Below are 14,392 nucleotides of genomic sequence, written 5' to 3'. Positions count from 1 at the left end.
CAAACCCAAGGGGATGGTAGAGCAATTAGCTAGAAAACAACATCTAGTGGAGACATTAAAGGACATCCTCTCGCCGCGACTAAAGATCCAGGATATAGGCTCAGTAGAGTACCTATACTATAATGGCATTAGAGCAAGAGCGGTGGTTACATTTTATTCACCCCAAGTAGTGACCCAAATATTGTCACAAAAGGAAAAACTGGCTAAATTGGACATTGTTCCTGGGAGGTTCTTTGAAAATAAGGCAGCGCCAGAGTCTTTACTTCCTAAACCCCGGCCTTGCCCAAACTTCCATCAAGATAATAAATATGGATGGCTCATTGACCTGGAGGCCCCGGAGGAAAGTCCTAAGAAGGAAAAGTCAGCACCCCAAAAAGAGAACATGATCTCTACATCGCAAACTACTCCCCAATCGGATGGTGGATCCAGTATTCCATATGTGAAGGAAGAGCAGGCGCTCTTACAATCGTTTGGAGCTCTTGCCCTAGAAGATCGCGTTGAAATATTACGCAGACATGAGCAACTATCAGCACAGCTGACAAAGATCCACAGCCGCTGCCCGGACTTCCAGGGTGGCGAGACAGATACTGCGGAGGAGTGGGATGCGAAATGCGAGCCCACCCGACAATATGAACAACAAGGGAGAGTGCCACTAACTATTTCATCTACCTTGCGGTCTACCACGAACTCCCCGGCAGCGCTGCACCGGGACGCCCCAGTTGGCTTTACATGCAATTTAGAAGCTTCCTCTGTTTCCCTACCGGTACAGGCGAAGGTAAAGATCTCCAGGTCACGGAATTCGTTCCCTGAAGAGGTGGAGGAGCAGTTAAATCTCCCCACCCGCACACATAATCCATCGAGAGCTGATAGCCGCACTTTGGCCCCTTCCTTAAAGCATCCCCCTCCAAATGGTTGCATATGTTACGCTGAGGAACTGGATGAAATTACTGCTGATTGACAACTACCACTTTTGTCCTGGAACATCATGGGCTGGTCCAATAAGTCCTTGAATACAGACTTTGATTCTTTTCTCCGCAAATTCAAGATTGTCTGTTTACAAGAGACGTGGCAAACCCAAGCAAACACTCAGCATATTAATGGGTTTAGATTCTTCTCCTCCCCAGCTATCAAGATAAACACCAAAGGTCGTGGCAGTGGGGGCCTTACTACTTTCATCTCTGTAGACTTCCGTTGAGATCCACCCCATTGACTTAACCAATGCCCAACACTTCCAGGCGCTGAGGTTAGAGGGGCCCTATACAGGGACACTCATTATTGTCAACGTTTATTTACCTCCTAACCTTGCCAAATCGGTGTGCCCTGGCAGTGTATGGGACCTTCTCACTGACATCTTGTCGCAGTTAGAATGTCGATCCCCTCATGCCAGGTTTATTTTGTGTGGCGATTTCAACGCCAGACTGGGGAGTGTTGGGTTGGATATCGGGGCCTCTACAAACCATGGCCCCAGCCCTCTTGGCGATTGGAGTGATAGAGTGACTGCTGACCTAACAACAAACAAGCAAGGCGCTAGACTACTAGAACTTCTCCAATTGTTTCACTTAGAATGTCTGCATGGTTCCCCTTTAGATGCATCCAAAGGGGCGTTCACATATCTAACCTCTAGGGGCGCCAGTGTTATTGATTACATCTCTGTATCTAATGCATTATATCCAGAAATTACCAACTTCGATCTGATAAATAGAGTTGACAGCAGCCACTTTCCACTGTTAATGGTGTTAAAGTCTCAACATTCCATCCCCAAAGTAGCCCACTCCAGTTTAGAGGGAATTTTGGTAACAGAACGGAGAATTCGTTGGTCTACCTCCATTCAGTCTGTTGTCTCCCGTTTCCTTACTATTGAATTGCCCCACTTTATGAGTCATGTGGCGGCAGACTCAGAGTCAGACGCATTGAAAGATTACCAATTAATAGCATCCCTCTTTAAACCTATGGTGACTCAAAGTGGACAATTTGTGGCCTCGTGGCGCTTGAAAAACACCTGGTTTGATCGGGAATGCAAAAGCACCAAAAAGCAGCTGTCAGGCTATGCACGGCGCGCAATTAGAGACCGCGAAAACTTTGAGCGCACCCACTTGGTGGCCTTACGTTCCTCTTATAAGCTTTTGTTAAAAGGGAAAAAGGCCCAATATGTCAGACACCAATGGCAGCAATTGGCACACGCGGCCGCAGAGAAAAATGAGCGCTTATTTTGGGAAACAGTGGCTAAGGGGCTGCGCACGATAAGACCCCTCAGCAACAACCAGATTGACACAGATCTTTGGCTTACCCATTTTAGTAAACTTTATGCGTCCTCAAATGCACCTACCAAGGCCCTCACCCACTCTCTGGAGCTCTCCCTACCTGAGTGGGCCCCAGTTACAGCGTTTATGTATTTGCGGGACAGAGGCAGTGGAGGATCTCACCCACTATCTACTAGACTGTCCTCTATATGCTCATCCACGCGCCAAATTTCTGAGCGAACTGATGGGCTCGGGGAGGTCCGGAAGGTCTCAGCAGGAGCTGGTCATTTCTCTTTTGGAGGATAAAGATCCAACAATTTCATATAGGGTAGCGCTCTTTGCCTGCGCAGCGCAAAAGATAAGGGCGGCACACGTAGCTCAACTCCCGAGTGTAGTATAGCGGGTTTTAAATTTTTAATTATTTATCTGTTTATTTTATTAAATCTTTTGCCATATGTTTGAATTTGTGCATACATGACCAATTATTGTACGTGTTGCAATGGCCTATGGCTAGGTAATAAAGATTGATTGATTGATTGATTGATATAAAAATAAAGCAGATGCTTTTAAATGATTTTTTTCCCAGTATTTCACTGTGAATTTATCCATGAGTGGCCCATGGAATCTTACTGAAGTCTCCCCATCCCATGATATCTTTGCAGCCTTTCTGTAAAGAGCTCCTGAACAGAAGTAATTGATGTTCCTGTCAGGAGGACATCATACCCTATTCACAGGGTCACCATAAGTCAGAATCGACTTGAAGGCCGTCCATTTCATTTTCAGCATCAAACCTGTGACCGCTACCTTAGCCTCCAGTCCATTAAACATAGCAAGGCTAGATTCAGTTAGTTTGCAGTCGCCTGCCTTGTACTGGCTTTTGAAGCAGGGCGTGTATAGTAAACTGACTGTAACAGCTTTAAAAAACTATAATATTTAGAACACGTATACTTGGGATTGATATTGGTTTGCAGGCAAGCGCTAATCACCCTCTGCTCTGGGAGGAGGAAGCAGCATGCATGTGAACCTGTGACTGTCTGCTCATTCTCAAACTGGCATCACACTACAGTTTGTTACATCTGAACGAGGCTCCATAACTGGCCTACAGAGAGCTTCACAGCTGAATGAGGATTTGACCCTGAGTCTCCCTGGTACAAGTTCAACGTGTTACCTACTACATCATATCTACTACATCATACTGGTTCTTCTGTAGCCTACTGCTTCATCTGCACTATGTTCTGTGTTATGTTTCTTAGGGAGACCCACCTTTCAGATTAAGAATAGTTATTTAAATAATATTCCTTCCCTCTGGTTTCTTCACTACAGAACTAAAGACCTGCTACAAAATGGAGAGAACTTAACATAAAGTTTCAGGATTAGTTACTTGAGCACACATTACCAACTCATTTTAACTAAGCCCATGGGGAGAGAATTATGATTTTAATTGCTGCCAAATTAGGTTGGATTGAATTTATAGCTCGGTGCTGCAATTTTTCATATCTTGGGCCGAGGTGGATTAAAATTTGATGATTTTATAAAAATGGATGTTTAAATAAATGATATTATATCAAGTGTACCTTGTAATAACTTGGTTTTGAGTTGTATCTGAGTGTAATACGAAGCTATTAGAGTCTACATTTATATTCTCTTAAAACTGAATCTGTTATCCCCTAGTAAATACATGGAGCCTAAGCCTTTTTGATGTAAGGGAATGAATGAGAGGCAAAACATGTCTTGAAGCCAAGCATTGTGCATATGACACAATACCAATACCAATCATATTTATTATTGTGCAAAGTGTACATACGTAAACTAAATGGCATGTTATGGAGGATCACTATTCTTCATGTTGTTGCATGTGTATAGTGGACCAGAAAGAAAAGCTGGGACTTCCATTCCCTCTCCTCCACCTGCAGGTCTCCCAAACTCTCCAGCACTAATTTTGAGGGTGCATGTGGGGCTGGAGGGGAGAGAAACAGGAAGCTCCATTGCACACATGGAAGTCCGTTGTGCTAGCAGAGCTGCTGCATAGGATACAGCCCTTAATTTCACAACTGTGCCCATAATTAGTCTTAGATTCTGTGGTACAAAAGGCATGGGAGTTACATCACAAGATTACTGGGTACTGTTCTGTCCCAAACAGATATTTCAGTTGTTACAGCCAAGGCCAGTGCCAGAGGGCAGCCAGGTCGGGCCCTAGTGAGGTTCCAGAGGGGCCCCTGAAGGGGCTCTCCTTAGGGTGGGTTGGTAGTGCTCCCATGCCGCGGCAGTGTCAGCTCCCAACCCTGCCACAGATTGCAGTTAGGGAGCTCCCAGGCACCCCCCTACAACCGTGCAAGTCCACCTGCACGCATGCCTGCCATCAACCAAGATGCCGGCCAAGGCTTCTCTAAGGGGCTAATGCCCCTGCCACCAACTTGGTTGATGGCAGGCAGGGGAGCACAGCGCACATGCATGCCATCAACCAAGATGGCAACCGAGGCATCAGTCCGTTCGGGAAGCCTCGGATGCTATTTTGGTTGATGGTAGGCATGCACACACAGCACAGCCAGCATTTACCGCAGTGGGAGAGGTAGGTGCGGGCAGGTGCCCAAGGGCCCAGTCATGCCTGGCGCCCGCCCGGGTTACAGTATCCAATTAGTGTACTTGTTGTTTTTTAAAGAGCCTAATTAAAAAGTTGGGTCCTTGATTAAAATCACTCTGTCCTGAGCTATTTAATTTTCACAACAGGTTTTGTATGTTTAGTCATTTAGATGAATGGGAAGGTTGTGATTTTAAAAAGGGGGGGTGAGATATTGAATGCCTCTAAATAGTAACAGCTTATCTTTTTAAATGGAATTTTTCATCCAAATACTTGTTAGAAAAAATTGCTTAGAGTGTAATTATTCATTAGTAGCTCACATCTAAAGAACTGTGGAATGAGTTCTATTGTCCAGGGGCTTTAATCTCAAACAGTAGTTTCCTGTAACATACAACAAACAGGTTTTGAAGCTAAGGAAAGTTGTAAGAGTAGTTGGTAATGTGGAATGCTAAGATGGTCATCCACTGCCAGCCACAACCGAATATGCCACTGGGTTTTCATAATCCCCTTGTAGCTTAAGCAACTGAATAGCTACTTTGCTTTTCCTTATTTTTCCTTTTCCTTTATTTCAGCCTTTCCTACCTAGTTCTTCCTATGACTTTTCTGTCCTTGATTATGTTTGCCCAAATTTCAATTTTATATTTGCAGATTGGAAGAATTGGCTGAGATTTGTGCGAGATATGGCATCCCCCACATTGTCAACAATGCATATGGCATTCAGTCTTCCAAATGTATGCACCTCATCCAGCAGGTAAGGGGCTTTTACCTTCAGTGTGGGCCTTGTCTCTTTTAGATTAACTAGAGTCTCACAGCAAACTTTGAATCTTTGAGCTTTCTTGTTGGTAATGTTATGTTTCCATGGATGTTGACATGAGAATTGCACTTTCTTTTTTTATGTCTGGCTTAGAGATGTGAAGGCCCGGGAAAATTCGGGGAGGGGAAATGGGGTGGTGGTGTTTTTTCCCCAAAGCCTTTTTTGTTTTTTTTTTCAGTTCTTTTTATGAGAATGGATCTTTATGTTTGCTTGACACTGTGGAGGACTAGCAGAGACATAAATAATTTTCTTTGTTATTAATGCTGATGGTTTCTTCTGGGTTTTTAAATTATTTTTTGCCTGCTCATTAATGAAAGAGGTTCCTTACAGTTCAGGTTACAGTTCAGGACCTTTAGATCCATTTGTTACAAAAAAAGTAAAAATTTTAAAAAGTAAATTCAATTTGTAATAATTGTTTGAATAAAATGTACTTTTAATATACCAAATGTGATAATTTTATGCCAAACCAACTTGCACATAATTAGATGCTCCTGAAGTGACTTTCAATCTGTAAAAAGTGCTAATATTGCATTTCAATTTTTCCAAAAAGTTCCATTTTTTCTGGAAAAAATGTTTTTTTCCATGGCTTCAAAATTTCTGGAAATTTTACATCTCTAGTCTGGCTATGTGTCCAGTAAAAAGTAGCCACAGGTAAGCCAAGCTTTGACTGTTGAGAACTCAGAACTCTTCTTTATGTGGTTTTGCCCATTTGGGGGCTGTTGATGCAAACAGTTCCTCAACAAAATGATGTGCAAAGTCACTTTTTGTAGACCTTCCCTTGTTGCAAACAGGGCTGTGGAGTCGGAGTCGTGGAGTCGGAGTCGGGAGCAATTTTGGGTGGAGTAGGAGTCGGAGTCGGTAGAAATGTACCGACTCCTACTCCGATTCCCACTCTGACTTCTTCATAAATGGCAAATGTATAACAGAGCTTGGAAAAGTTACTTTTTTGAACTACAACTCCCATCAGCCCAATCCAGTGGCCATGCTGGCTGGGGCTGATGGGAGTTGTAGTTTTAAAAAGTAACTTTTCCAAGCTCTGACAAATTTACTGTAGTAAAATGGTAGCACAAGGCATTTCATTACCACCATGTGAATCCAGGGCTTGGGAAAGTTACTTTTTTAAACTACAACTCCCATCAGCCCCAGGGATTGGGCTCGTGGGAGTTGTAGTTCAAAAAAGTAACTTTTCCAAGCTCTGGATTCACGTGGTGGTGATGAAATGCCTTGTGCTACCATTTTACTACAGTAAATTTGTTATTACTAGTTAATATACATTTGCCATTTATGAAGAAGTCGGAGTCGGACAATAGAAAAATAGAGGAGTCGGAGTCGAAGGTCTGGCGTACCGACTCCACAGCCCTGGTTGCAAAATGTGAGAATTAGCTCTTCTGTGCCTTTAAATGGTTGAGATGCTTAAATTTGTTGTGGATTTTCTGCAGTTGTTTCTGTACAGTTATGCTGATGTATAGGTTATGCACATGCAGCCCAAATCAGCAGATTGAATAGTCATTTGCCTTTTACTAGCATGTGATGGGGATTCCTCCTGCCTGTCCTGAGTATGTGTATGTATACTGTTGGACTTTCCTGCATCAGTAGCGCTTATTTAGCAGACTGGCTAGTCAGTTTTCATACACTCCCTGCTTTCTTTATCTCCCTCACCTTCTCCACTCTCATTTTTAGCCCACTATGTTAAGGTGGACCAGAGTTTTTTGGATTTTAGGAATGTGGGTTAGATTGTTCCTGAAATCTGTTTTTTAAAACAATTTTATTTACGTTTGTATTTATGGATTCAAAACTTTAAAATACATTTGAAATGACTTATATGGTACTTGTGCTGTGTCTAGTAAATGCATTTGGCAAAATAAATACATGACGCATAAAAATATTTGGATGGAAAAATTCACACTGGTGTGGTGTCTGTTTCCTCACCTTATGAGCTCATGCTTATTTCAGGTATTATAAAATACATTTGCTTGTGGAGTAGTTTAATTTTCGTGAAAAATAATTCATAATATACATTATGTTATGTTTTATAATATGCATACAATCACTAGTACACCACAAAAGTTGAAAAGACATCGCCCCGCCTGAAGGCTTACAGTCTAATAAGAGAAGATGCTAATGGAAAATAAAGATGACACAGAAGGGAATTGTGTGAGGAAGGTCTGAAAGAAAAGACCTGCTTTTTAACTGCTGCTTTATTCAGATATCAGATGCAGATATAACAGTGTTTTGCTGCCAACCATGGCTTGCAAATTAGGAACCAACCACAGGATTATAGACTTGGTCTTCCCCTCTCTTTAGCACTTCCCCCTTTTATTCCCTAACTGTATTTTAGAGTTAATTGTATGCAGATATTAACCATGGTTTCCAAACCCATTTCATCTGGGGGCTTCAGATTCTGGCTGATGAGAAAACAGGCACATATAACTAAACCATAATGAGTGTCAAGGCTAGGTCCTGATTTGTAAACCATGGTTTGGAGGAAGACTGCCTTATGGTTGTGTTAGATGGGGTTGATTGAGGGGGGATTCTTGGTGTGTCAGGGATAGGAAATTCCAGAGATATGGAACAGCTCATGAAAAAATGTGAAGATAAGAGAACTTTGTAATACAGACTTATTAGGTGGATGCTTGAGGAAGGTAAGCATTGGCCCTGGATACCAGGTGAGGAATGTGTCCTTCACATCTCCCTTTTCCTCATACTGCCCCTTAGGCCTTTAACACCAGAAGTAAGTGGTGTGTAAAGACCGTGGAGTGGTGGACAGTCAACAAGAAATAGGGTGGACACCACTCTCCTCATCCCCACAGACATATTTGCAAAGTTGGCAGTAGCCAAATTAACATTTATATCGTGGAAAGCTGAACTATTACAGCTAAACATTCTAAGATCAAAATGGGAACAACAATTTAACTTCCCACATCACCTATAATGGAAATAATCATTTCTAATGATAGCCTTGTCAGGAAAATACTGAGTAGCACAATTGGTACATTAGTCCACTGGGATGCATGCCGCTTTCTGCCTTGCTCCTGTTTTTCATGATGTATGTTAAAACATTCAAAGAGGTCAATTTTAGTTTGATTTTCCCCCCCACTTTGGGTTAAGGGGAATAGATCTGTTTAGCTGACAGAGAAATCGTTGCTTATAGCACAGTTTGCCACTAGGGAAAAAAGTAGATTCTGAAGCTCAATCCAAGCAGACTATAGGTGTTGTTGGTAGATGGTTGACCAGATCTGAGAGGTGAGTGTTCAGACTTGTTTGGATGGATTTGCACTCCCCTTTGAGGATCAAGTTCACAAATTGGTAGTGCAGCTAAATCCAGCACTGACAGGTTTTGTGTGCAGTCCTGGATACCATTCAAAGGACTGGGTTTACCATAACCTATAAGTCCTACATAGCTTGGGATCAACTTGAGAACAAACCCATATGAACCGTGCCATGCTGCTATCTAAGATTATCATTGTCTTGAGTTCCCCTACCAGCTGAGGTGAGGTGGCCTGTGAACAAGAGAGTCGGTGTTTACTTTGGTGGCACCTTGCCTGCAGAGCATGCTCCCTATGGCTCTGCTCCAAGGATTGTATCTAGTATAGCGCTATGTAACCGTTCCATCAGTGCAAGGACCTACTTTTGTACAACAGAACTTCTCTTCCTCCTCTCCCTGCCCTGCACCCTCCCCAAATCTGCTTCAGAGGGTTGGGAAACGCCCAGCACAGATTTAGGGGATGCATGAGGGGAGGAAAGTTCCATTGTGCAAGTGTTAATCCATGCACTGACAGAGCATGTTAGTTGGATACTGTCCCTGGTGCCTATAGTAAGTTTTAGGCACTAAGAAAAAAACATGTTTATCTGCACAGTTCTTTTCATTCAGGGTATATTCTTCTGCCGTCTTATTCCTTGCTGATTTTAGAATCTTAGCTGGGTTATTTTTTTCAGCTGCTGTTCTAGCTTTGCTTTTTTATTATCCTAATAATGTAAGCTTCCTCATAAATCACCTTGATGAGGCAGGTTAGAAATATATTAATGTAAATAAATAAAACACTTCTCTATTAAAGGATTTGCACGTCCTAAAGAGTTCATGGGGATCCTGTTTCCTAAACATGCTCACTAGGAAGTAAGCACTGTTGAATTTGGTGTGACTTACTTCCAAGTAAACATGCATAGGGTTAGAATCTGGAATAACAATAGATTGTGGTTAATGCTCAATTCAGTTTCACTGTACAATGACAGCTAATTTCAGTTAACAAGAAAAAGTATTAGCCTATGTTAATCTGTTTCAATTCAGTTTCAGTGGATGCGGATTGGTTTCAGCGAATGCGGCCTGATGACATGGACAAGGTGCTTGCGCCGATGAGGCCAGCAACGTGTCCTCTTGGCCCTTGCCTTTCTTGCCTTATTAAAGCTTGCCGAGGGGGTTTCAGGATCCAGGTTGTGGTCAACATGTTGTTGCAGGAGGGAGTGGTTCCAGCTGCCCTGAAAGAGGCGGTGATCCAACCTCTCCTGAAAAAGCCCATCCTGGACCCATTGGTTTGTGACAACTACTGCCCAGTTGCAAATACCCCCTTTTTAGGGAAGGTGATAGAGAGGGTTGTGGTGCAGCAATTGCAAGTACTCTTGGATGAAACAGATTATCTTGACCCATTCCAGTCTTGAGTTCAGGCCTGGTTATGAGACTGAATCGGCATTGGTCACCCTGATGGATGACCTCTATTAAGAGAAGGACAGGAGGAATGCAACCCTGTTATTCTTACTTGATCTCTCGGCGGCTTTTGATACCATTGACCATGGTATCTTTCTGGGCTGACTTGGTGAGATGGGTATTGGAAGTATTGTTTTACAGTGGTTCCGATTCTATCTCTGGGGTTGTTTTCAGAGAATAGCATTGGGTGATTGTCTTTCAGTCCCCTGGCAGTTGTGCTGTGGGGTGCTGCAGGGTACCATCTTGTCCCCAATGCTGTTTAACATCTATATAAAGCCCTTGGGAGATTTGGGGCGAGGTGTCAGCAGTACTCTGACAATGCCCAGCTCTATTTCTTTGTAACATCTGAATCAGGAGAGGCCATGCAAGCCCTGGACTCGGTGGTGGGCTGGATGAGGGCCAATAAACTGACTCTGAATCCTAGGAAAATGGAGGCTCTGTGGGTTGGTGGTTCCTGAGTTTGGATAATTTGTCAGTTGCCTGCTTTGGATGGGGTCATACTCCCTCTGAAAGAGCAGGTTTGTAGTCTGGAGATGCTCCTGGATCCATCTTTGTCACTAGAGGCCCAGGTGACCTCAGTGGCTAGGAGTTGCTTTTACCAGCTTTGGCTGGTAAGACAGTTGGGGCTGTTTCTGGACTGGAATAGCCTGACCACTGTTGCCCATGCACTGGTAACCTCCAGTCTGGATTACTGTAATGTGGGGGTACCCTTGAGATTGGTGCGGAAGCTGCAGCTGGTGCAAAATGCAGTAGTGAGACTACTCACTGGGTCAAGGTATCACCAGGATGTCACCCCACTACTGAATGAATTGCACTGGCTGCCCATTAGCTACCGGGGTAAGTTCAAGGTGCTGGTTTTGGTGTGCAAAGCCCTATACAGCTTGGGACCAGGATACCTGAAAGACCGTTTTATCCCTTGTATACCCAGTCGATCACTGCGCTCTGCAGGTGAGTGCCTCCTACAGATACCATCTAATCAGGAGGTCTGTTCCTCACAACATCGGAAATGGACCTTTAGTGTAGTGGCACCTACTGTTTGGAATTCCCTCCCCTTAAATGTTAGACAGGCGCCATCTCTGTTATCTTTCCAGCATGTACTGAAGACCATCTTCTTTCAACAAGCCTTTTAAGTAGAGACCTTATCCCAGTCTGCATCTGTGTTGGAATTGCTTTTTAATATGTTTTTAAAGCTTTTATTAAAAAAAGATCTTTTTAAAAATGTTTTGTTTTAATATGTTTTAAGAATGTTTTGTTTTAATATATTTTAAAGTTTGTTTTTATGATATTTTAGAGTGTTTTTAGTGCTTCTGTTTGCCGCCCTGGGCTCCTACTGGGAGGAAGGGCGGGATAGAAATCTAATAAAACAACAACAGGAACTGGAACAGGAACATGTCCAGTTTTTGTTCTAATCTATATGTGCAGTAAAGCAATAGGATGTAAAAGAGAACCTCCATTCTTGACAGATTAAAATATCCCAATGGATTTACAGATGTATCCCCTTTTTATGAGGTAAGCATTTGTGGTCTTGCATAGGTCTCTTAGTGAATAGGAATTATATAGTTAAAACCACATGGCATGTTTTGGAAAATTGTGATGCTGCAAGAGACGAGTTCTATAATTCTAGTCTTTATCATTTCACCTTGCTTTCCAAAACAGATGCAACAATATACAACGGAGCCCCTCTAAAGAAACCAGGGCACAATCCACTGGACATTTCTCCTTTAACAAGCTCCCTTGAAATGAATGGGAACTATGCAAGAGCTTAATAAAAGACTAGCTGCCTTTGGTTCTTTTCCTCCCTCAGATGTCACCTAGCAGGAGGCATTTCATCAGGTTGCTGCAGAGAGAGAGAGAGGAGAAGCAGGGTCACTCCCATCAGTTCAGCTGAGAGTGCACCTCCTTTTGACTCCTCCTCTCCCAGAACTATTTCCATCCCACCTGAACCTTTAAGAACTTTGTCACATGTAAGACCTGGTGCCTGAGTTTCCTTTTTTTGTCTTTCCCTTTTTCTTTCAGTGTTGTGTCAGATTGTAATCTTGAGAGATAGGATGTCTTAAGTTGCTCTGGGAGCCTATTTATTTAACAAAAATTATATACCGCTTGATTGTAACAAAACCGTACAGTGGTGTACATTACAAAATAAATCAATTTTAGCTGAAGAGTGGTGTAAAATGCTTTAAATAAATGTCAGTGGGACTTGCATAGGATCACTTTTCTGGTGGATTGTACCAGTCATTGCTGACATTGACTAGTGTTGTTCTGTTCATGAGCCTGTTGGATTTTTAAAGGACCAACTTTTTGTTTATCATATAGATGAAGACTAGATTACCTTGGTTCTCATCTTGGTTTTGTGTCTGTATTTTTAGGGAGCACAAAGAGGTAGAATTGATGCTTTTGTGCAGAGTTTGGACAAAAATTTTATGGTTCCAGTAGGTGGTGCTATCATTGCTGGCTTCAGTGACTCCTTCATACAAGAGATCAGCAAAACGTACCCAGGTACATAGTTTTTAAATTGATTTTTCTTCAGGAAACATCTCAAATAGCTTATTCTCCTCAATGAAAAAAATAATGATTGATATCTTATTCCATCCCCCAGGAAGAGCATCAGCCTCTCCTTCATTAGATGTTCTCATTACGCTGCTGACCTTGGGCACAAAGGGGTATCAACAGCTGCTAAAAGAAAGAAAGGTAATATTTCAAAATTAACTGATGGTAAATTACATCTTAAGTTGTAATAAATATGTAACAGTCATTTTTGAGCTTCAACCGCAGTAGGCACATAGTCCAGTCTGTAGTTATCTCCTGTTTTGGGGTGCTGGCAGTCAAGGCTCTGTTTTCGCAATATATGTCACATTTGTATAGTGGGCTGGTTTGCATGCAGAGTTAAACCATGGTTCAGCACTACATGGATGAAACTCAGTGAAGCTGGGTGAAGTGTTGGACTTGTGCACTCCCACTTCTTTCTTCCTTCCTCCTGTGCAGCTGGGAGGACATCTGGACTTCTGACTTTGAGTTTCAGAGAATCTCAATATGCAAATCAGGAATCCTGGCATATAACAAACAATGGTAGATTGCTAAACAAACCATCTTCAAATCATGGGTTATGATGAAGCTGGCTAGCTTACTTAACAAACCATTGTTTGTCATGAACCAGGATTCCTGGTCCACAAAGCTTTCAAACAAGCTGAGATTATTTGAAACTAAAAGTGAAATTGGCTGAAGCCTATCCCACCCTCTCCCCAGCTATGTGGGAGGATGGGACACACATGCAAACCTTATGCTTTGCTCAGGCTTGTCCATGTAGTTCTAAACCATAATTTAGCATTACACACAGACCATCCCAGTGTTCTTCCTCTTTGGAAGCTCCAGGCTGGCGTAGCGATTTCGCTGTCCCGGCCATTGTGAGCTGCAAGGCTGTGGATGTGCTCGTGGCCCTTCACTCCGTTAAGCCTTTCTACTCTCTGCCTGAGGTTTGCATTGCAGCCTTAGACTTTAATAGGTTACACTGAGAAAGTTACCCAAGATAATCCAATAAGAATGTCCTGGTAAAAGGTTTATCTAGCCCTCAAATTTTCATGTATCTTTTTCAGCCTTGTCTTGATTTGCTGTCATGTTGGTTTATCTGTATAAAGTGCCTGACTACAGCCAAAAACCACATTGAGTCTGGGTTAGAATGTTGAAAACAGAGAGAGCTGGATGTTAGCTGATGAATCCACATGCTCTTCTGCAGTATGTTGTATACATGTATTGATCAAAACAGGCAAAAGAGACCTTGTGTCATGAGTCCCGTGGAGCATTCCTAGAGTGATCAAAGAGAAAGAAATAGAATGGGATCCAGGGAAGGGCCCCAGTGGGGTGCATTTTGTGGGTGACTGATACAGGAGGCTTCGGCACTTTTGACAGTGACAGCTCCACCCCTTAGCTCCAGTTACAACTGAAGAAACTATTTCTGACGATGAGTCAGCCCCTTGTCCTCCACTCCACCCTCCCTCTTTGCCCAAGCCACTGACATGCATGCCTCCTCTAGAGGAAGAGGAGCCAGAAACTCAGACCAAGCCGGT

General features: G+C 42.8%; 1 protein-coding gene across 1 annotated transcript in view; it reads left to right on the top strand.

Moving 5' to 3' along the window:
* SEPSECS (Sep (O-phosphoserine) tRNA:Sec (selenocysteine) tRNA synthase) overlaps positions 1–14,392 on the top strand; it is a 46,808-nt gene that overhangs the window by 22,290 nt on the left and 10,126 nt on the right. The window contains exons 6-8 of the mRNA XM_061584229.1: positions 5,467–5,569; positions 12,698–12,827; positions 12,928–13,019. Coding sequence (XP_061440213.1) covers positions 5,467–5,569; positions 12,698–12,827; positions 12,928–13,019 — 325 coding nt within the window. The remainder of the gene's footprint in view (positions 1–5,466; positions 5,570–12,697; positions 12,828–12,927; positions 13,020–14,392) is intronic.

This window comes from Rhineura floridana, chromosome 9 (genome assembly GCF_030035675.1).
Source record: "Rhineura floridana isolate rRhiFlo1 chromosome 9, rRhiFlo1.hap2, whole genome shotgun sequence".
Taxonomy (NCBI): Eukaryota; Metazoa; Chordata; class Lepidosauria; order Squamata; family Rhineuridae; genus Rhineura; species Rhineura floridana.
Note: the sequence above shows the minus strand (reverse complement) of the source record. Positions and strands in the feature narration are given on the sequence as shown.